The sequence below is a fragment of the Neolamprologus multifasciatus genome, chromosome 19 (genome assembly GCF_963576455.1).
Source record: "Neolamprologus multifasciatus chromosome 19, fNeoMul1.2, whole genome shotgun sequence".
Classification (NCBI taxonomy): Eukaryota; Metazoa; Chordata; class Actinopteri; order Cichliformes; family Cichlidae; genus Neolamprologus; species Neolamprologus multifasciatus.
The window spans coordinates 12,740,738-12,762,214 of NC_140457.1; the positions used below are offsets into that span (position 1 = coordinate 12,740,738).

General features: G+C 39.3%; 4 protein-coding genes across 6 annotated transcripts; 3 read left to right on the forward strand and 1 right to left on the reverse strand.

Moving 5' to 3' along the window:
* Positions 1 to 60: 60 nt before the first annotated feature.
* Positions 61 to 8,600, reverse strand: LOC146496136 (cocaine- and amphetamine-regulated transcript protein-like). The gene is made up of 4 exons (XM_085142911.1): positions 7,918 to 8,600; positions 1,207 to 1,552; positions 954 to 1,034; positions 61 to 713 (listed from the first exon to the last, which is right to left on the reverse strand). The coding sequence occupies exons 2-4, from the start codon at positions 1,354 to 1,356 to the stop codon at positions 606 to 608; spliced, it is 339 nt and encodes a 112-aa protein (XP_084999037.1). The 5' UTR covers positions 1,357 to 1,552; positions 7,918 to 8,600; the 3' UTR covers positions 61 to 605.
* On the forward strand, positions 2,747 to 6,635 carry yju2 (YJU2 splicing factor homolog). The gene is made up of 8 exons (XM_085142904.1): positions 2,747 to 2,895; positions 3,162 to 3,262; positions 4,189 to 4,333; positions 4,424 to 4,558; positions 4,643 to 4,824; positions 4,953 to 5,103; positions 5,934 to 6,105; positions 6,289 to 6,635. The coding sequence occupies exons 1-8, from the start codon at positions 2,872 to 2,874 to the stop codon at positions 6,399 to 6,401; spliced, it is 1,023 nt and encodes a 340-aa protein (XP_084999030.1). The 5' UTR covers positions 2,747 to 2,871; the 3' UTR covers positions 6,402 to 6,635.
* On the forward strand, positions 6,986 to 15,487 carry LOC146496138 (SH2 domain-containing adapter protein F-like). 2 transcript variants are annotated; one of them, XM_085142903.1, is made up of 8 exons: positions 6,986 to 7,209; positions 9,729 to 9,978; positions 10,166 to 10,267; positions 10,372 to 10,534; positions 10,994 to 11,230; positions 11,450 to 11,615; positions 12,674 to 12,793; positions 14,296 to 15,487. In XM_085142903.1, the coding sequence occupies exons 2-8, from the start codon at positions 9,733 to 9,735 to the stop codon at positions 14,480 to 14,482; spliced, it is 1,221 nt and encodes a 406-aa protein (XP_084999029.1). In that variant the 5' UTR covers positions 6,986 to 7,209; positions 9,729 to 9,732; the 3' UTR covers positions 14,483 to 15,487. The 2 variants fall into 2 exon arrangements, with proteins under 2 accessions (XP_084999029.1, XP_084999028.1); XM_085142902.1 differs by lacking the exon at positions 6,986 to 7,209 and adding an exon at positions 8,973 to 9,155.
* A 109-nt stretch (positions 15,488 to 15,596) lies between these two features.
* On the forward strand, positions 15,597 to 21,463 carry spmap2 (sperm microtubule associated protein 2). Of its 2 annotated transcripts, XM_085142907.1 has the most exons (6): positions 15,597 to 18,655; positions 18,739 to 18,800; positions 18,900 to 18,957; positions 19,512 to 19,638; positions 20,143 to 20,296; positions 20,585 to 21,463. In XM_085142907.1, the coding sequence occupies exons 1-6, from the start codon at positions 18,594 to 18,596 to the stop codon at positions 20,824 to 20,826; spliced, it is 705 nt and encodes a 234-aa protein (XP_084999033.1). In that variant the 5' UTR covers positions 15,597 to 18,593; the 3' UTR covers positions 20,827 to 21,463. The 2 variants fall into 2 exon arrangements, with proteins under 2 accessions (XP_084999033.1, XP_084999032.1); XM_085142906.1 differs by having other exon boundaries at positions 18,739 to 18,957.
* The last annotated feature ends 14 nt before the right edge of the window (positions 21,464 to 21,477 follow it).

The following is a 21,477-nucleotide window of genomic DNA, read 5'->3' on the forward strand; positions in this document are numbered from 1 at the left end:
GCTGTGCTGGAATTCAGCCGCGCATCAGTGAATGGGCAGGAAGAGGCTGAATTATTGATCACACGTGGCAAAGGGATCGATATATATTTTTATTAATCGCCGATCCCACTGTAAATTACTTCCATGTATATTTTATAATATCCCATGCAATATTATTACCGCAAAGGTGCAGCAGTAACACTCTACAGACCCTTGAATTCAAGTTCATTTATTGGTATTTTCATCTTACAAATCTATTTATAAACTAACTGTGCGGTATTTCCAACAATCAGGGGAAAATAAATAAATATATTAAAATATTATGACCAAAAAAGGTCTTCCACAAGATGCCGCAATGATTAACACAATGATGTGACACAATAATTAACACGGACGAGAGAAATAAAAATTAAAACGACAGACTCACAAAAACCCTTATTCATAACAGTCAATGTTTATAAAGGCAAAAAAAAAAAAGTCACATTCTACAGCATTTTATTTTCTATCACAAATGTATTGAACAGTAGAAGCAGACCTTCCTGTCATTTCTCACATTCATCTTTTTTTTATCAGCCCTGAACTCTTTCGTTATTTCTTGCACTTCTGTTATCTTTTTTTTTTCCTTATCACAAACATTTCAGAACATAGAAGTTACAAGTAGTCCCCCGTGGACAGCTACACAGCGTGCCAATACGCGCGCCTTTACGCACGGCGCACGGCTCCCCTGCATCACACTGAAAGGGTAACATAAAATTAGTACACTGTAGACAAAACATTGTACATTTTTTGCGATTTATAAAATTTAAAAATCTCGATTAGATAAAAACAAACGTCTAAAAATCCTCATTTTTTCTGACTGTTGTAAATTCAGAGAATCTTAAATAAGAAAATGAAATACTCTCTTCTGCGAATTAATTCGTTGTCCTGAAATCTAACAGGTTTCGTGCTGTTTTATTTCTCATTTGTCTGCTTACCGAAGGTAACCATCCATGCTTTTTCTCCAAGGGCATCTCTTTGCTCCTCAGCTTCTCCAGAACTTCTTGCAATGCGTCAATCTGCACAGGGGGGATAAAGAGTCATATTATCAAAAAACGTTTACTATGGACTTTGTTTTTAAGAAAATTGTTGTTCAAATCATTTAAATACCCTAAATACAGAACAAAAATCAACATCCTTCTTTATACAAATTAAATCGACTTAACCCACATCTCCAACAAAAGCTCTCACCAAGTCTTTCTCTTGTTGAGTTTTCAGGGTGAAATCCAGTGAGCGCGTCTCCAATGAGGAGTCCTCTGCGCGAACGAGGTACAGGTAGGTGTAGCAGCAGGTGACCGCGAGGAGGAGAGTCCGCGCACTGACCATTGTGTTCAGACACATAAAGGAGGAGTCCTTCTCTTCAGCGGGTGGAGCTCTTTTCCAGTAGACAAACGCTTCTTTGGAGTGTGGAGGATGGATGCCTTTTGTCCACAGAAACTGTCTTTATAGGCTCTTTGCAAGTGCTGCTGACATCAGCCAGTCTTTGAAATATTCATGGAAACTTTGACATGGATGACACTGCTCGGCACCTTTGCATCTTTAACAGGAAGCGATAAGAGAAGATGAAAACCAAACGTCGATGTGAGACATTAAAATTTGTGAAAGTGATGATGAAACCAAAGAGTAATCAAACTCCTTTATCTAAAACTTTTTATTCCAGTCTTCCAATCAGTTTCAGTTAACTGATCCAATTGAATTCCCAACAAATCACATTTTTTCACCTGTTTCTGTGGCCTTTTTGGTTAATCAGATATCTGACTCACTGATGCGTCACATTGATGTGTCAGAATCAGAGTGAGAAATCAAGTAAAACAGCTAATCTGCATTTTGATTGCACAGTTATCGAAATAATAAAACAACAAAAAAGACAACAATACAATATTAATGGGATAGCACACTCGTGGCCACAGTTATCTTGATGATAAGGGTCAGTATGTGCAAACAAAATATTTGTTTTTGTGTAATTTATTATTTTTCTTTCATGTTTGCTATTGGTGAAGTCTAATAAATGTGCTCTCATTCAGAAAGTAGACCCTAAAAGGGTAGTTCTAAAAATTTTATGCTTCCATCTATACCTTTTCAGTCAATAAATTGTGTTGTCTCATTTTAATTCAATTCTTTGTCTTTAAAAATAGTAATAATAGCAGAAACAAAAATCCTTCATCTTAAAGTCAAACTTTATTCATATCTTATTCTTATTTAACGATCTGCCCTTCTGATGTCACTGCTGTTCTGCAAAGTTTAAATCAGACAGGCTGACCAACACAGAGACCAATCTGTAATCAAGATACAATTTCCTTTTGTAGGAATAACCTTAACCCTCCCCTTACCCTCCCAAGAGTAATGGGAATGAATATGTGAGGCTGTCAGGCTTCTGTTTACACACCAAACCATATTACTGACCCCCATATCACTGACAAATCGTTTTACCTCATTTATCATGCCGGTCATGATCCCTTTCACTATGTTGGAAATAAAGACACAGCAGACAGCACCTGAGGGCCCTATTCAATATATAAAGCTTATATGAGTCATTCAGGTAGAATGGCAGCAAAGGATAAAGGGATTTGGGTGTTTTTTGAAGGAGAGAACTGTAAAAATTCAAGTAATTCAAGTCGTTATACATGTATTTCCCTTGACAATGATTTTTTTTTTTATAATAAATGTATTTAATATTCATTGTTAAAATATTTTGTTGTTGCTGTTGTTCCTCACTTATACCGCGCGGGGGCGAGCGCAATTTGGAGGAGGGAAGCAATTGAACAAGACACCGGAAGCTTATCTTGCAGTTTACAAGAGGTGTTACGACTTTCCAGCGTTTTTTTTCTGTACGTCTGGGTAACAGCAACAGCAAAAATGTCCGAAAGAAAAGTATTGAATGTAAGTATATGAACTCTAAAACTGGTACTTCACTGCTGTTATTAAAAATACTATAGGACCAGAGCAGGTTGACGTTAGCATTGAAGCTAAGTGTGGCGTTTTTTATAGTTTCTGTTTAATTTAACTAAAAGCTGGTAGGTAGCGTTGCTTTTTCAACTACTGTTACTACAATAGTGTGTATCAAGAATATATTGTAATAAAATTAGACATTATTAGTCTAATGGCTACAAGTTTGTAAGCTAACCTATGTGTTTTGCTATCCACAGAAATACTACCCTCCGGATTTCGATCCGTCCAAAATCCCGAAGCTAAAGCTCCCCAAAGATCGTCAGTATGTGGTCAGATTGATGGCTCCATTTAATATGAGGTATGCTTGTCTTACCCACGTATATCTAAGGAGTTGTTTCCTGGTTACACTACTGAAGTTTAACTTTCTTACAATGAAATGCAGCTGATGTTGTAAAGGATCCTGTTATAAATACACAACGAAACAACATGCGAGAAGGCGAACAAAATAAAAATCCATTTTTTTATTATTATTTTCTAAAGTCATTAAAAATGTATGCTGTGCAATCATTGAAAGCCTACAATTACCTTAACTTTCATGCTCATGACTAGTGATGTAAACTTCTAAACAAAACTGTATGTATAGTGCTTTTTACTCTTACTGAACATGCAAAGCAATCTTTAGAACACATTCACCCACTCAGACACAGCCACTGTTAGCCTTTATAACATTAGTAACCCGGGACCTCGTGACTGTTTGCATACTTCGGTTCACATCAGTTTCAGAGATTTAACAAATAGGATTTTAAACAGTGGGATGTGTTTAAAAAAAAGTAACATCTACTGTTCTTAATAACTCTGGTAAATGACCTTCATCCAGCACATAATAATAATCTTTTAACATTTTTTCCAGTTTCAGAAAAAATGAGCATATATCATGCTCTTGGAATGATTATATGACACAAACATTGTATTTTTCAAGTTGTTGGAGAAGGTAGAGCTGTTTTAGAACTTTCTTTCCAAATAGAGACTTCCAGGTCCAGTTTAGTCATGGCCTTAATATATATTTCTGCTTTTTAGTGACTTAAGAGTACAGTGTTACGGTTATTTCTGACTGTCAAAGCAGGAGTCTTGTTTTTTTTTGTTTTATACGAATGTAAGAGTCTATTCATTGGATATAGGGCTTATTTGCAGTAAAACAGGGTTGCTGCTCACTTATAGGACCTTTTTTTGGCTTCTCTAAATTACTCCTGTCACTACAGTGTCATCATTTCTTCTACTTTGCAGGTGTAAAACATGCGGTGAGTACATTTACAAGGGGAAGAAGTTCAATGCACGCAAAGAGACCGTTCAGAATGAGACCTACATGGGACTGCCTATCTTTCGTTTCTACATCAAATGTACCCGCTGTCTTGCTGAAATTACATTTAAGGTAAGTGTGAATGATAAGTTGCAAGAGATATCACTTATATTGGGAGTAAAATACCCATTGACAATGCTATATCTTATGATGACATCATAGACTGACCCGGAGAACACAGACTACGCCATGGAGCACGGCGCAACACGAAACTTCCAGGCAGAGAAACTCATTGAGGAGGAGGAGAAGAGAATCCAGCAGGAGAGGGAAGAAGAGGAACTGAACAACCCCATGAAGGTTAGTGTTTTAAAAGTCATCCTCTGTTCTTACTTAAATTGGCACATGAAACACAGAATGAATGGTTTCCCAATCCTCGACCAGGTGCTGGAGAACCGCACAAAGGATTCAAAGTTAGAAATGGAGGTTTTGGAGAACCTGCAGGAGTTGAAGGAGCTGAATCAGAGACAGGCTCTGGTGGACTTTGAGGGAATGATCGACCAGTACAGAGAGATGGAGAAGAGGGAGCGGGAGCGGGAGAAAGAGGAGGATGAGCGTGAAATGAAGTGAGTTGTGCATGTATCAATCTCAAGCATGTTTCATATTTAATTGAAAATGTTTTTTGCTATAATATCTAATACATAGTTAGATGTATATGTGGAAATTTAAAATTACACTGTGCTTTGTTCAACAGGGAGATGTTGGATCGTGCTCTCGTGAAAAGACTCAGAGAATCTGACTCTGATTCAGAAACAGAAGAAGAGAGCAGCAGCAAACAGTCGAACAAGTCCAGCTCAGACAAACCAACAGACATCCTCACTGCTGACAAACCAACAGAGGCAGAGGTCTGTATAGCCATCCACATGTGACATATCTAAATATCTGTCAAGATTATTTAGTCATAATCCTCAAGGTTTCAGTGAGTGCCTCTTCATTTTCCTGTTTTACCTTCAATGTTTCAAAGTTTGAATAAAGAACTATGATTTTGATTTTATAGTTTAGAGTCTGCACATCAATATATTGAGCTGGGTTTTCAAACCCAGTCACCTAACACAGACCTCTCATGACACATGTGAACGGGATCCAGAAATGTGGCCCAAACCTAGCTTAAAATTGACTGAGGCAAAGTGAAAAGCAACAATGCTGAAAAGGTTTTAGAGTGAGCAACATATTCTTCCATCCAGACTGTGTCTTTCTGGGAGAGCTTTGCATATTTCAGCAAGACAATGCTGCATCTATTACAACAACATGGCATTGTAGTAGAAAAGTCCAGGTGCTGAGCTGGGCTGCCTGCATTCATCAGTGGAAAACATCTGCACAATCATGGCAAAGACTGAGCAGCTAGAATCTCTTATCAGACGAGAACGAGAGAGAATTCCTCTCCTAAAAGTCCATCAGCTGGTTGCTAACAAACTATTGTTAAAGACGACGTGATACTACACAGTGGTTTTCAGTTTAAATGTTAAATATGACGTTCTGTTTTCATTTACATTTTACACACTTTCTCAGCTTCTTTGGAAGTGGGTTTATATGTAAGGTTGTGGCAGTTAAGGCCAGTGACTTTCACAATGCTCATTGTCTTTAAATACAGAATTTCACAATGTACATAATGAGAATTTTCTATGTGTTGCTGACCGAAAAGCTTTGGGCTGTATTTTCCTGATCCTTTCTACAGGGAGCTTCAGCTGGAGGAGCAAAGAAGGCCAAGGTGGAGAGCTGGGAGAGGAGTGTCGGGACGCTGGGTGGTAAAGGAGCATTAGGTTCACTGGTTGTCCGAAAGAAACCAGCAATGACTGTGAGCAAACCCAGTTCAGTAACGGAAACTGCTGCTCCTATCTCACAGACAGGTAACACATCGGTATCCTGCACACTTTGGCCTCTTTTATTTGAAGTCTCTGGCAATTTGTACTTGACTTTTGTTTTTCTCTCACCAAACTATGTCCTTCGTGTTGGTACTTGTTCACATCTTTAATCAAAAGTTAGCTTTTTCTTCATTGTAAGACACAGTCTTTGTTTGTCTTGTTTTTCAGATTCAAAGCCAGCGACGACAGACGCTTCTAAACCCGTCACCACACAAAATGGGTCATCATCCCTCAGCCTGTTGGGGGCGTATTCAGACAGTGACAGCAATGACAGCGAATGAGAACAAGATGACTCAAGTGACTGACATACAATTGTATGTATGGTGCAGAAAGGAATACAGTGCTTAAGCACTGTTTGTAATGCTGTACAGATATTGAAATCTCATATAACTCAGCTTAAGGATCCCCCCCCCCCAGTTGTTTAAATCCAGTCAGATCCACAGAAAAATGGGTCTGTTTGTCCTGTGACTATACCACCTGTATATTTTAATGTTTATTAAAATGTCTGTACTGTTTGTATGTAGCATTTTTTTTTTAACTTGGTGTCTTAAAAACATATTATAATGCTGGTGTTTCCAAGCCAGCAGAGAAACATATGTGCATATTTGGGTTATTTCTCAGCTTGTCCTTGGTCTCGAGGTCCATGCCCTAAACCAGGGGTGTCGAACTCCAGGCCTCGATGGCTGGTGTCCTGCAGGTTTTAGATCTCACCCTGGGTCAACACACCTGAATCAGATGATTAGTTCATTACCAGGCCTCTGGAGAACTTCAAGACATGTTTAGGAGGTCATTTAGCCATTTAAATCAGCTGTGTTAGATCAAGGACACATCTAAAACCTGCAGGACACCGGCCCTCGAGGCCTGGAGTTCGACAGCTGTGCCCTAAACGCACCACCTAAGAGCCATCCAGGTCCAGGAGGGGGCATCCTAATCTAGTCCCCAAACCAATTCAACTGACATCCTTCATTGTGGAACAGTAGAAGTTCTGCTCTTGTAAATGAACAAGCACCCCACCTTGCCTCAAAGGGAGAGCCCAGACACCCTTCAAAGGAAGCTCATTTTCAACATTTGACCACAAAGCCAAGATAAGTCAGTAAATCAGTAATCCAAATTCATTTGTGTAGTTTTTTCCCCCCTCCACAGATGGGATTAACTGGATTTAACTTTCATTTCATATACTGGCTTCACGTCAGGCAGCCAGCATTATTAAAAATCAAAATACACACTGTAGTGTGTATTATTATGTATTATTATTATGTATTATTGTGTATTATTATTCAGAGCCCAGAATAAATTAAGTAGTTGTGGAATTGTTCCAGGGTGGAATTATTGTACAGCATCTTTAATGATCTTTGTTAAACAAAGTTGCACCTTAGCCATACTTTTCTGCTAGCCATCAACAAGCTTCTGGCAAGATATTTGATCACTGTTTTTGGTAGAATTAGTGCAATGAAATTTGTTGATTTCCTCACACCAACCCCGCTTTTAAGCATAGTTCACAAATTTCCAGCAGGATTGAGGTTTACTTTGGGAAGGCCGTTCCAGAAGCTTAATTTTAGCCTGCTTTTTTCCATTCCCATAGGACCGTAGTCCTATTGGAACACCCAACTGTGTCTAGCTTTTGAGTTGAGGTGAAGTAGAAGAATGTGGAGGTAGGCCTAGTTCTTTGCACTTTGTGAAATGAACTAGTTCAACTGACAGCAAAACAGCTCCAGAGAATGAACCACCATCATTTACATTTGGTACCCTACAGTGTTTTTAGATTTGAAAGTCTCACCTCGGCTCCTCCAAACATACCTCTTGTAATTGTGGCCAAATAGGTCAGGCTTTCTCTTGCTGACAATCCATTTGACTTGTTCATGTGGTCAGCTTCACATTTCAGTCAAGCTTGAAGGTGTTGATTTTGGAGTAGCAGCATCTTTCTTAGTCAGCACCCTCTCCGTCTACAGATATGTAAAACTGTCTTCGCTGTTGACCGTGACACTATGTTTCAGCAGTTTCCAGTTCATGGCAGGCATGAGCCTAGGTGCTTCTTGGGTTGTTTCTAACATCTTAACCAATTTTTTTCTCATCTGAGGATGACAATTTTGGTCTTCCTCCAGTCCTTGGCGATTACGTACAGCTGTTTGAAGTGAATATCTTGGAATATGCAGTTATTTTGAAGTGGTTCCGAAATACCTTTGCCTCTTCTGTGTAATTTTCTTTCTTATTTTCACTGAGTTCCTTGGACTTTTCTATTGTTATGAGAATTGGTCAATCCAATGTGCGCTGTCAAATAAATCCTTTATATGCTGGCAAAGAGAAACTACCAGATGTAGTCAATTGTGATTACCAATGAGAACTTAATAGGCCTTGGCCTCCTCAAGTTATTAGATGCTGTAAAACACCACTTATTAAAAATACATGGTGAGTGTATTTATATATTTAAGGCTGTATGTATATTCTTGACCCAGTGTGGATTAGAAAAAGCAAAAATAGATTAAAAAAATTTCACCCAATTTTTGTTTTTAAAAATAATTAAAGTTGTATGCAGTACAATCATTTAAAGCCCAATTCCAAGTTCAAAGATAATCTAAAATTTAGCATATGTGAACAATGTTGCAGGTTAAAGTTCACAGTGATACGTCGCACACTCTTCAGTGTAGAAAACAGATGAAAAGCAAAATATTCCACGATGGCGGGGATTATTTTTGAAAGAATGAGGATTATTCACAGCGCTGCAGTTTAAACAGTGGATTAGGCAGGGTTCGTAGGACTTTAATGTCGACTCACAAAAATAATAAACAAATAAATAAATGTGTGTCCCCTCCCCTTTAATCCAGTCCGCCGTGGCTCTGAGTGGTGTGTCGGAGACGGTCTGCTCCAGTGTCTCCTCTGGTCCGGCTAGCATTAGCTGTCTGACCTGCTTGGCTCCGAAGCAAATTTTAGCGATTGCATATGTTTTACTTTGAGGCTGGACAGCATTAACACTAAAACCCGGATGGTAACCACAAAGACATAACTGGAACGGGTGACCGTCAATGCAAAGAAAAAGGGTGAGCCTAAAGAAGTAACGTTAGCAGAAACTGACGGTAGCTGCTACTCGGCTAACTTAGCTTAGACATGTTAACACTGCAGTGACTCATATTTAACTGCACAGCTCAATACTCCAACTCATAACTTCTTAAACTAAAAGACAATGGGATTCGTTAGCTGTTAAGCTCTTTAAGATTATTTTTTTAGGAGGGAAATGCTACCCTTAATCCAGTGTTATGAGAAAGTGATTGATTGAACCCCCTTAAATTACAACCTAATGCTAACTAGCGATTGTCAGTGGACGCTGAGATCTGCTTTGCTGTTTATTAAACTAGAGGAAATCTTATGCAAGCTAACCACATGGGTTCAAGATTAGGGGATAATCTTGCCTAACCTGTTGAGTATATTGTTGTAACAATAGCTCTCTGTTTTGGGGGTGACTTTGTCAGGGAATATAAAAACAAAGGTGGAAGAAATTTGTGCAGATTTGTGCATTTCTGAGAGATGGTGTCCAAATGTAGCAGCTGAAATGGCCAATTTAATAATCACTAAAGAGCCCCTATAATGTGATATTTACTACTTCATCCCCACAGATCCATGGCAAAGTGGCTGAAGGACTACCTGAATTTTGGCAGCAGGCGTGATCCTCCACAACCCCCGAGGCCAGATTACAGCGAGAGCGAGATTTTGAGGGCCTACAGAGCTCAGAAGGAGCTAGATTTTGAGGACCCGTACCAGCACACTGATAAGGAGCATCAGAATGGTGGTTTCGGCTCCTGTAATGCCACTGTGAGCCTTCCCTCTTTCCCTGCATTTGGTTCAGCGCTGCCTAATGGTGTAGAGGTATGACTTGGACTCTTTTTTTTTTTTTACAGTCATGCGCACATGCAGCTTATGTTCCCTCCCCAAAAAAGCCCTGTGCCTCACAATGACCACTTTTAAATGCACATGCTCCAAAAAAGATATGCGCCTGTTTGGGTGATGTTCGATTCATTATCTAATGTGTTCTCTATCCATGTCTTACATTTAGGTAAAACTTGTGTCTCCAAAACACAGACTGATTAAAGTGGACTCTCAGGAGTTTGGTCGCTGTAAAGTCCCTCTGAGCCCTGTGACTGTTCAGGAGGAGCCTGTAAGCATTGTTTATTTCAGACAATCACAATCTCAAAACACTGAGGTCCAATGTCATTGCATTTAATTTGTGTAATTCTCTTTGTTTCTATCCCCCCCACTAAGGTGGTTCCCTCTGCCCCAGCAGCGTCAGAGGCCGACGCAGATTACTCGGATCCTTTTGACGCACATCCACACCCAAGAGCCAGAACAAACTGGGAGCCCAAATCTGCACCAGCAGACTGCTGCAGTTACATGGAGCCATTTGAGGCCCAGCGAATCATTTCAGGTCTCCTCTACATAAAAGTTGATACTTGTATATGGTGAAATACTTACCGTACCATAAATAATTCACATTTATTGTGCATTTTACTGAGTTTGGGAAGTGTTTTGGGAAGCGCATCTGTAACCGGAAGGTTGCCGGTTCGATCCCTGGGCTCTCTGTCCTGGTCGTTGTGTCCTTGGGCAAGACACTTTACCCTACCGCCTACTGGTGTTGGCCAGAGGGGCCGATTGCGCGATATGGCAGCCTCACTTCTGTCAGTCTGCCCATGGGCAGCTGTGGCTACAACTGTAGCTGCCTCCACCAATGTGTGAATGTGAGAGTGAATGAATAGTGGTATTGTAAAGCGCTTTGGGTGCCTTGAAAAGCGCTACATAAATGCAATCCATTATCATTATTATTACTTACCTAATTCTTAGGAGGGGTAAAGGTGAAAAGTTTTCACCTTCTATGTTTCCTGTGCAGAACTACAGCACAACATGATGGCCAACCGGTCTGGGAGTGGAGATGGCAGTCAGCTATATGACAACCCATATGAGGAGAGGACTCGGTACCACCATCGAGCTGGTCCGCCTCAGAAGGTTGAGGGTGGGGTGATAGACAGCAAGGAGAGCAGGCTGCCTCAGGATGACGAGAGGCCGGCTGATGAATACGACCAGCCGTGGGAGTGGAAGAAGGACAACATCTCTAAAGCCCTAGCAGGTAAATTGGGGATTTCCTGGTATCTGTCAGTGCGCCCCAGGGCGGCTGTGGCTACAATGTAGCTTGCCATCACCAGTGTGTGAATGGGTGGATGACTGGATGTGTAAAGCGCTTTGGGGTCCTTAGGGACTAGTAAAGCGCTATACAAATACAGGCCATTTATTACAGTTCTGTAGCTACTTGTCTTTGACGTATCATTTTCTCTCTGTGTGCCCATAGTTCAGTTTGAAGGGACTGAAAGAGAGCGATCACGAGGTTACACAGAACAGTCCAGGCTTACCATGACAGGCGCCGCATCAGAGGCAACTACACTCCGTCTTGTAGGTGACACTCCTTCGCTCTTGGGAGAGAGGGTGGATCCATCTCTGCCGCTGGAGAAGCAAGTGTAAGTTGAGATTCATAGTCTTAATCTTTGATGTTGGCTCTACTAGTTTTCTTTTTCTTTTTTTATTCTACTTCCAATAAATAGCAGTCTTTCTTGCACAACATACCCTTCCACTTTCATCATGCTTCTAAGTAATTAATTGTCTTTTGTTTTTAAGTGAAGTTCCTCAAAATCTTTGGGGTTTTTTTGTTTGTTTTTTTTTTTTTTTTTTTTTTTTCAAAATTGGGGGAGGGGGGGGGGGGAAAGGTCATTCAAATAAACCAAAACAAAAAACGGCCTTGAACTGGTTTAAGTTCAAGGCCATTGGTCCAGGCATGCATCGTCTTGCATTTAAAAAAAGAAAGAAGTTCGCAGGTTTAGTTTGTTTTCTTAAGTTTCTTTAGATTACGTGTGTGTGTGAGACACAAAGTAAAAGCCAGTACTTCTTAGGCTACACAATTTTCAGTTACTGTTGTTGTAAAGGGAATTTGTATGCACTGACAGCCATCCCAGGCGAAATAAACTTCATAAAGGAAATGCCTACAACTTAACGACTTGAAAAATTCATCCCGACAATCACTTTTTTCTTTCCTTTTTTTTTTTTTTTTTTTTTTTTTATTGAAACATGCAAAACTTGGCTTAAGAACAAAGTCTGACCTGTGTGACTCACAGAATAAATCAGAAATGGAGGCTGGAGCTTTGCATTTCCTCTTGTGGGAGTGCGGCTGGTTGTGTTTTGCATCTGCAAAACACAACCAGCCGCACTCGGCTTGGCTTATTTTCTTTCTTTATTTGATTATAAAGAAATTGTGGCGATTACTGTCACATGTTTGGTGTTGTCTTGTCTTCTGCATTTCACATCCTAAATGTGATGGGTTACCATCAGCACCAACAAAAGGAAAACAAATATTTTAAGTTCAAGCTGATATAAAGCTGGCTGATATGCACTTATGCCCATTGCTGTAAACAATGCTTGCTATGTATAAAATTTTGCAACTGGTTTATGAAAAGATTAATGCAGTTATGACTTTATAAAATCGCTTATCTTTGTGTTATGCTGTCCTGCTGCTTGCCTGCAGGTGGTACCATGGAGCCCTGAGCCGCGCAGAAGCAGAAAGTCTGCTGACTCTGTGCAAAGAGAGCTCCTACCTGGTGAGAAATAGCCAGACGTGCCGAAACGACTACTCTCTCTCCCTCAGGTAAACATGAGTGTCCCTGAATGCTTCGGTGTGGAGTGCATCAAAAAGAAGGAAAAAACCCCTTCATGTTGTCTTACTTCAATATTACCGCAGTCTGTTAAAGGGTAATTATTCCCTTGTGTACTACTTGGCTTTAGGCCCTTCCCAAATTTATGTGATCTGGTCCCCCACACACCCACCCATTTGGGTATTGTTGCACATCATTTTTCTAGTTGCTCTGTTCTCACTTGGTTACAACAACCTTTTTTTTCCGGCTTTTTTTTGCTCAGCAAGTGTCTTTTGTTTTAGTCTCTTTAATAACCAACATGGAAACAGCTGCTTGGAAAAGATCATAGGCATGCTGGGAATTGCTCCCAATCTCACATCTGTATTATTTTGAAGCAGTGAGCTGAAAGAGCACAGGAATTTGTTTGGACTCCAGTACAATGTTTTACCAAAATATTTATGGATTATCTGAGCATATATGTGCTTAAACCACTGATCAAATCAGCAAATTAGCAAAAGGGAAAAAAAGGTGAAATGTAGCTGCAAAATGGAGGAAGGGAAACTTGAACAAACTGCTGCCAAAGCCCTGTTTTGGTAATGTGATAGAATCTGATCTAAAATATTATTTTGATGGAAGAAAGCCAGATGTGTAAAAGCTCAAGCTGAATTTTGCGTTCAGAATAAAAACGCATTTTTCAGATGCTCGAGTTTGCTTTCATACCACATGCGTGTTGGGTTAAGTAAGGGTATTTGTAGAAGGTGACGACATAACAAATACAAGAAAAAAGAGAGGTGCAGGAAAGACCTGTTTGAACTCAAGATGTTGTCTTTAATGATTGCTATCTTTATCACCAATGCACCAACAAAATTACAGGAAGACGAAACCAAGCTTCTCTAAGCGATGATTTTGGCCATTGTTTTTATCTTGGATCCCTGAACTTCACTTTGCAGAATGAATAAGTTGACATTAAAGTTAGTTCTGAGGGTGCATAGTGAGATTAATGGTACATTAATTATATCAATTAATAACCTATCCCCAATCAGATCCAAACAGTCAGCAGTGATTCACAGTGAGAAGGAATAAAACTGTCTGCAATTCATACCAAAATAATAGGCACAGATGCTGACTCCTGGTTGAATGACAACTCTCCAGTTCCCTTTACAGTTTTTTGTTGTTGTTGTTGTTCCTGTTGAAACTTTTTAATTAAGCAAAACTGAATGGGCTGATTGTGTGCGGCCCACCCCAAGCAATGATAACACAATTGGTATGTTGATCTGAGACTGCAGGAATACTTTCATCACAGAAAGCTGTGTGGCGCTCCGATTGTTGTACGAAACATAACGTGACATATTTGTTGCAGGTGGCAGTTTTGATAATTATAAGATCTTAAAACATTCTGTAATGCTCATGCACACACACAAACGCACACACACTTTCATTCTCAGTCTTTCAGTGTACTAATTAACATTCCTGTCAGGCAAGTTGAGGCTCATCTGCACTGTCTCTTTATTGTCAGGAGCTGCAAAGGCTTCATGCATATGAAGTTCACCCAGTCCCCAGACGGACGCTACGTCCTCGGAGAGAACAGCCCTCCGTTCTCGACCATCCCCGAGGTCATCACCTACTACACAACACACAAGCTGCCAATCAGAGGAGCCGAGCACATGTCCTTGCTGTATCCTGTCCCAGTGCAGACCCTCTGACGGTGACATACACATCCTGATTTTCATGGTGCTACTGAATATATTCTTATATACATATATATTCTTAGTATTTACCTATTTCTACCTGTGTCCTACATGCTATGACACTGCCATTCTACCTGCACAGCTTGCAAGAGATTGGACCATCTGGTGCCATCTTTTCTGTTTTTACTTTAATCCCTGTATCTACACTGGCCGCTTACAAGAGAGCTCAGTGCTTAAGGAATCTGTGAAACAGTACATCACTGAAATCCCTCTATTTATCTGTCATGGACTCTTGAAAGTCAGCAATTGTTGATAATAGGATTGTTAGCTGAGTACTTTCACCTCACAGAGGAAAAAGACAAAATCTAGTCTTGAGACGGTAGAATTTATGTAATCTTGCATGGAGTTTTGTCTTTATTGCCGTCAAATGTGAAGCAGACTTAAAGAATATTATTGGTGGGGTCAGGGTGGCCTTAGCTTGTGCCAATAATCCAGTTTTTTGTTTGTTTGTTCTTTCTTGTCACATGAATTTCATGTTTTAAACTGACAAAAAGAGGTCAAAAGTGATTGGAGCTCTGGTGTGAGGATTGAGAACTAAGTTTAAAAGGTTGGAAATGCAGTTGAAATCATGCTGTGACTACAAGCAGTATTGTTGTTATATTTTTTTTAAGTTTTAGTTACAATTGTGAACCAAACACTACATATTTAAGCCGGACCATCTCTGCGCCTTGGGTTTTCTCTCTGCGCGTTTCAGAGGCCCGCCAATGTTACTTGATGCTGTAGCTGTTTTGCCCTGCAGTGTTCTTGGCTCCTCTTGTTAATGTGTGAACAACACAAAGTTGACTGCATCACACAATAACAGACACCTGCAATACTAGTTTAGAGAATATTAACTACAGTATTATACTGAAAGCTTGTGGCTTTGTGAACATGATTATCAAAGAAGCTTTGGTAGTTTAATTACTGTGCTATTTTATAAAATTTTAAAACCCTGTAAAAATAAAGGTTGTGGTGTTTTCAGTTTGTCTCTGCATTCTTTTTTTAAAATTTAATGTTTCATATGAGCTTCATAATGACTCCAGGTAAGGGGAGGTAAATTAAAATTTGGAATTGAATTAAAGGTAAGTTCAAGTTACTCCTCCAGCACACAGTTTAGCTTAAAAAATTACACACTTCTTTTTTTCCCAGATGGAATGATGGATTTAAAAAAAAAAAAAAAGAAGAAGAATATGGTGCACAGCTTTGAATTTATTTTGGATTTTTTTCTAATCCACACAGTGTCAAATTTAAACAAGTTTAAAATGGTAGGATTCCTTGAAGCTGAATATTCTTTTTCTTTCTTTTTTTTTTTTTTTTTTAAATGTATTTATTTTTTTTATTTTTAGCAGTCCACAAATTGTCAACAAGGTTGAGGGTTGTGGCTTTGGTAAGGAAATTCCGGATGTCCTGTGTTGGTCTGCTTTATCAATTTATGTGCAATTACAGTCACAGTCCTGTTGGAACCCCCAGTTGTTGGTGTTGGTTTTTTTTTTTTGTTTTTTAAGTGCCCTTTCTCACTTTCCTGTCCCCCATGTTATTTTCTGTAACAACTGAAAATAAAATAAATAACAAAGGCAACAATATGGCAAGGCCATGATCAATTCAGACGGCTAAAGAACCACAAGGGACAGGCAAAAAAAAAAACCCACCACCATACCTGATAGCTGTTGATGTTTGTAGGTTTGACAGCCTCACCTTGTCATTCTAGTCAGCTCAATCTTTGTCTCGTCTGGCCATCAAACTTTTCTTTAGGAGGTTTTCGACTTCTTTATGTGGTCAGCTACAAATTTCAGTCGAGCTTGTGGACATTAACCGATTTCCTCTCATCTGACGATGACAGTTTGGGTCTTCCAGTCCTGTACAAAGTGGGGATACATCTGAATAACTTGTATTTATGCGCAATTGTTTGATAGTTGTACATAACTACAAAGCTTAACAATGTTTTACATGTTGGAATGTACAGTTGTTTAGAAAGAGGCCCTTTCATCTTGTGCACAGTTTTCAGTCTTAGCTCTTCACAGAGTTCCTTGGAATTTCCCATTGATGAGTATTGATCACTCCAGTGAGTGTTGTCAAACTTTTTATACCGATGATTTTTTTTTTTTTTTATGACTGATAAGTCAGTCTCAGTCACTGATGAGAAATTAATTTGTCTTGGCCAGGTCAGTTGTCTGGACTGGAGAAATGAATCCAAATTTCTGCATCTAATTCTTGTTTTTTTAAGTCTATGCTATACAGTCCTTCCAATATAGGGAAAAATATTCAAAGGAATCATGATATTCATGCCCATTTGGAGTTTATGTAAACAAAATATAGTAACTAAATCTTTAGTATTTTTGAAGTTGAAGAATGAATGAAGTACGAATGCTAAAGTTAAATGTAGGTCTTATCTCACATTGCAGCTGTTCACTGCCAATGACAAAATGAGAAATTTATGCGAGCAGCAAGTGGGAGACGATCTCGCTTTGCCAAGCACATTCAACATAGGCAGGTGTACTGTCACCTGTTACCACAGCAACCAGCAGGTTTCGGTGTCAACACAGAAAGCTGCTACCTCAGCTGCAGGACAGGTAAGTATAGCTTTAAGGTAACTGAAAAAGTACTGTTATATGTTAAAGCTAATTGTGTGAATTGGTTTCTGCTATTTATAATGTAAGCAGTTTTGGAAGGGTATAATGCACTTGGCTTTGTAATGGTAGCTACAGACAAAAAATTATACAAAGGTATCAAAACTCTCGTTTTGCCTAGACAACTAATCAGGCTTGTTACACTACTTGGAAAAAGTCTTGAGTCTTTCCTCATGCGTTATGTTTTGCTTCCAAACAGTCAGACTTTCGGTTGTTTTTCAAAAGTGATTTCAAGCAATAGTTGATGCCAAGATTTTCATTGGGAGCGACAATCCCCACAATGGAGATGGAAGAAGAAGGATGAATGTGTGTTGTGGTTAAAAATATCAGACAACAAAAAAAACAATTTTAAATATTGTCTTTAGACACTTTTTATAAAAGCCGATCATTTGTTCCCATTTCTTTAGTTGGTTCTATGAAAAAAAAAAAAAGCCAAAGAGAACATAGTTTGACAGGCATAAAATAACATTTATGCACCAACAAGGTGATTCCCAATGACATATTGGCCAAAAACTTGCCATGTCTCAGCATCGTGTGTAATGTGTTCTTAAAAATGTTTAGGAAACTTGACAAGGGGAGGACAAACAAATTGCCAGGCCTAAAAGACTATCTGCAGTAGATATACAGTATCTGAAAGTCATGTCCTTAATTAAAAAAAAAAGGGAAAAATCGATATGGATCTGACTCATGACCTATCAGAAACGGTCTTAGTGGAAAAGATGTCAAGAAGTTATTTTTTTAGGAAGTGAAATGAGGAGAAAAGAATCTGAGTTTGGAATTTTTAAGCTGACAACATCAACTGTATGTACAGTAAAGGTCATCAGGGAGGTGCAACAGTTAGTGTCTACAGCATCAGTAAAACATCTGTAGAGCTCTGTCATTGTTTGGGGCCATTTCAGCCAGCGTTGTTGGAGATCTTTAAAAAAAAAAAACGACTCAATTATGAACACAGAAAAGTATTGTCAGGCTTTGATCCATCATGCATTATCATGGAAAGCATGTGATTGGCAACAGCTTGATTTTTCAAGATGATAGTGATCTCTGTCAGTGAAGTAAAAGTGTACCTGGATAGAAAAACATTATTAAAAACTATATCAACATTATTGAAGCATTGCAGGATCATCTTGATAGAAAATGGAGCAAAAGTTAGCCAACATCTAAAGAAGAGCTTTGAATACCCTTCAAGAACACTGGAGAACTATACCAAAGTAACAATCATCCTAATGCTTTTATCCAGACATTGTATCGTCATCTTTAGGCAACTAAAAGTTATGAATCCCAAGCCGCTCAAGCATTCCAGCTTCATCTGAGACTACCATTATGATAATGATCGACCAGAACTACTGACAAATGTGCTGTCTCAGATATAAAAGTATGTGGTTGTAATTGAGAAACTCTCTTTTGTTACAACTGAATCATTTTAGCAACAAAGTGTTCTCCCAGTTGCATAAAGTGTTTCCATGGCGACTCGGATACAGCAGTTGGCTCAACCCAAACCAAACAGACTAAGATATCCAGACCGGTAGGTCTGAATCACACCCTTTAACGAAGCTCTCTGTCTTTGTCGCTTTCTTTTTCACAAATGGGCTCTTTTCTGTTTTTCAGTCAGTCTGTTTACTGGCTGGATAAGCTTCCACCAGAAAGGAGCGGATTAACCACTAAAATTGGTCTGTGTACCAATCTTTTCCTTTTTTCTTCTCTTGGCAAACTTGATCTTTGCTGCCTTTTTGTAACACCGTGCATAATTGTTATTTTGTTTTCAACAGAGTTAACCCCCCGCTGGTCGGACTTGTGCATAAGTAGAAAGTTCTACAATCAAGTCACGTAAATATAATAGACTTCTAATAAATGCGCGACTTATTTTGAGCAGTTTCTTAATAACTTTATGTTGTTGGTTTTTATCAGAAACATTTATGTGCTCTTATACGTACGATATAAGTCAGTTTTCTAGTTTCTTGTTCCTTTTTTTTTAAAGTTTTTAATGTTAGATTTTCCCACAGCTTTGTCACCCTGTCCCCATTAAGATCTCTTATGTTGTACTAATATTATTAGCAAGATCCAGTAAACCAAGATAAGAAACTTGTTTGATTGGATTCAAGTGATGAAACATTCATCATCAGTGTTTGCAATCAGACCTCTCAGAATTTTCTGTGTGCATATCTGCAGCAGAGTAAAGTGCAGACATTCATAAAGCCTGAAGCTTCTGAAGCCTTCCCTTTAGAGGCCTTGGCCCTGACATAACGAGAAAACCTATTTATAGTAATTTTCTTGGCACTACACATGTCACAAACAAACATGTCAAATTAGGCAGTAGCTAAACTGTACCTGCAAGACCTTTTTTTTTTTATAGCTCTCTCCATCTTTATGTGCTTCCTCAGAATTTCTCCCATATGGCAGGTCAGTGAATGGGCGCTTAAGGCCGTCCCATCCAAACGGGTGTGTCATCTGGCTCAACCTCGGGCGCCTGCAGCTGGTTGGCAGCCCGCCTGCCCGTTGTCGGTCCCTGTGAGTAACACAAACTATTTCCTGAGAGAAAATAAATGAATATGTGGTGCATTGTTAGATGACTGCTAGTTTACCATACCTGCCACAAAGTCTTTTAAACTCCACAGCCTACTGTGTTAGTTAGGCCAGAATGTCCGGTATTTAAAGCGCCAAAACTTTAAAATATATTATATAATTATATTATAACTTTCAACAGAGCCGTCTTGTGTTTTTTACTGGTTTTATATTCTGAAAGCATGAATAGGTCCAGGTGTTTTGTGGTTGGCTTTGACTTTCCCTTCAAGGAAAGTTAGGATGATCAAAGTTAATAACTTCCCTAATCCTGAGACGTGTGATTGCCTGTACATCCTTTTAACTTAATTTATCTAATTAGGTGTGATACATTTCAATTTAAAGTGTGTGACATGACTATAAATCCATGTTTCATATGGACAGGATGAAAAATACCTGACTGACACCATTCTTCTTTGTGTTTAATCGGCTTATTTACAAATTTGATTCCAGGTAAGCACACAGAGAGCTGTTGCCACTTCACGGATCTGCCAGCTCGCCCAGCCAAAGCGAAGGCAGGTTCTGGAGAAATCCAGGCACGAATCTAAACATGTACAAGTAATCCACCTGCCCTCTAAAGCATCTGCACACATAGAGCTACTCGCCAGTAAGCCTATTTTTTTCCACCTTGCAATTTTCACCTGCTTGCTTTTCTTTGCTTGTCTAGGCTCTCAGTCACCCAGGTAAAGGTTTTCTAGAGAGCTTGAAATAAAGGCAACTGGACTTCTTTAGGTTACTGAAGTAGTTCCACTTCTTGTTCGTGGGGGTTCGTCTGAATACAAATTTGTTTTTAGAATTGAGTTGCTTTTTTTTCCAAGCTGTCTAGACTTTTTTCATGTGTTTAAACTTGCATTGTATTGTCTGCTAGTTGACACAATCACCCTTGTTGCCCTAGCTCCGAAGAATGACCACCCCAAGTTCAAAGGAGACTGCCCAGTGTGCTGGTCCGTTTCCAAAGCTGCAAAGAGCTACATAACCAGCCAAAGACTTCTTGATCTGTCCAGTCCTAAAGAGAGGAAGGCTCTGTATGAGGGATATGACCCATACACGATCAGCCGGGGAGCCCGATCAGCCAGCCCCTCTCCCAGAATACAACAGCTCTGTTTGCCTCTGTCTCGCAAATGCAGCTCAGAGTAAGAGCAGTGACGGCAAACACCGGTCCCCAGAGAGCTGTTGATTGTTCCATTTTCCTTGCCGAAGACTGTAATCGTCATGAAGTGTTTTCCTTGTGAAATAATGACTAAGCTTTGTTATTTGTTCTGCTGCGTGAATAGCTATGCACATAGGTAAAAGACTACTGCAACATCTTAGTGTTTAAGCCCTTGGATATTTGCCACTGTGGACTTACTGTATTAACTGAAGATTTCCTGATTTTACCCGTCTAATTTTTGCCAGGATAAAGCTGCTGTTAAGTGTAATTATTCTCCTTATTTCCCTTAAAAACATGCTTGTGTGTGAAATATCTTTTTTTTAAAGACTATTGTTGTGCATCTTTGGTAATGATGAACAACATGCTTAATTGCAGGTTGATCAGACCAACTGGGGGGATATTCTTACCCACAGATGAAGTTTCTTTGTGACATTATGCAGCACATATCCTGTAATACATCCTTCACGTCTTAATTGCTTTTATAGTTATTGTTAACACAAGCCCCATGCATCAGTTTCACACACTGCAGACCAATTTCGAGGCTAAGAAAGGTAATAGATGAAAGGAAGCGATTGTTGTTATTATTATAGTGCAGATGCACGTAATGGATTTAGAGTAGTTTCTGTGTAAATTGGCCA

Excerpts from the sequence above, each read along its gene's own strand:
- yju2 (XM_085142904.1), top strand. The coding sequence starts at position 2,872 with ATGTCCGAAAGAAAAGTATTGAAT. Across the intron at positions 2,896-3,161 it reads CCGAAAGAAAAGTATTGAAT|AAATACTACCCTCCGGATTT; the intron begins GTAAGTATATGA and ends TGCTATCCACAG. Across the intron at positions 6,106-6,288 it reads TGCTCCTATCTCACAGACAG|ATTCAAAGCCAGCGACGACA; the intron begins GTAACACATCGG and ends CTTGTTTTTCAG.
- LOC146496138 (XM_085142903.1), top strand. The coding sequence starts at position 9,733 with ATGGCAAAGTGGCTGAAGGACTACCTGAATTTTGGCAGCAGGCGTGAT. Across the intron at positions 9,979-10,165 it reads CGCTGCCTAATGGTGTAGAG|GTAAAACTTGTGTCTCCAAA; the intron begins GTATGACTTGGA and ends TCTTACATTTAG. Across the intron at positions 10,535-10,993 it reads GGCCCAGCGAATCATTTCAG|AACTACAGCACAACATGATG; the intron begins GTCTCCTCTACA and ends TTTCCTGTGCAG.
- LOC146496136 (XM_085142911.1), bottom strand. The coding sequence starts at position 1,356 with ATGTGTCTGAACACAATGGTCAGTGCGCGGACTCTCCTCCTCGCGGTC. Across the intron at positions 1,035-1,206 it reads CTCAACAAGAGAAAGACTTG|ATTGACGCATTGCAAGAAGT; the intron begins GTGAGAGCTTTT and ends CCCCCTGTGCAG. Across the intron at positions 714-953 it reads AGCATGGATGGTTACCTTCG|TGTGATGCAGGGGAGCCGTG; the intron begins GTAAGCAGACAA and ends TTACCCTTTCAG.
- spmap2 (XM_085142906.1), top strand. The coding sequence starts at position 18,594 with ATGGCGACTCGGATACAGCAGTTGGCTCAACCCAAACCAAACAGACTA. Across the intron at positions 18,958-19,511 it reads AAGTTCTACAATCAAGTCAC|AATTTCTCCCATATGGCAGG; the intron begins GTAAATATAATA and ends GTGCTTCCTCAG. Across the intron at positions 19,639-20,142 it reads CCTGCCCGTTGTCGGTCCCT|GTAAGCACACAGAGAGCTGT; the intron begins GTGAGTAACACA and ends ATTTGATTCCAG.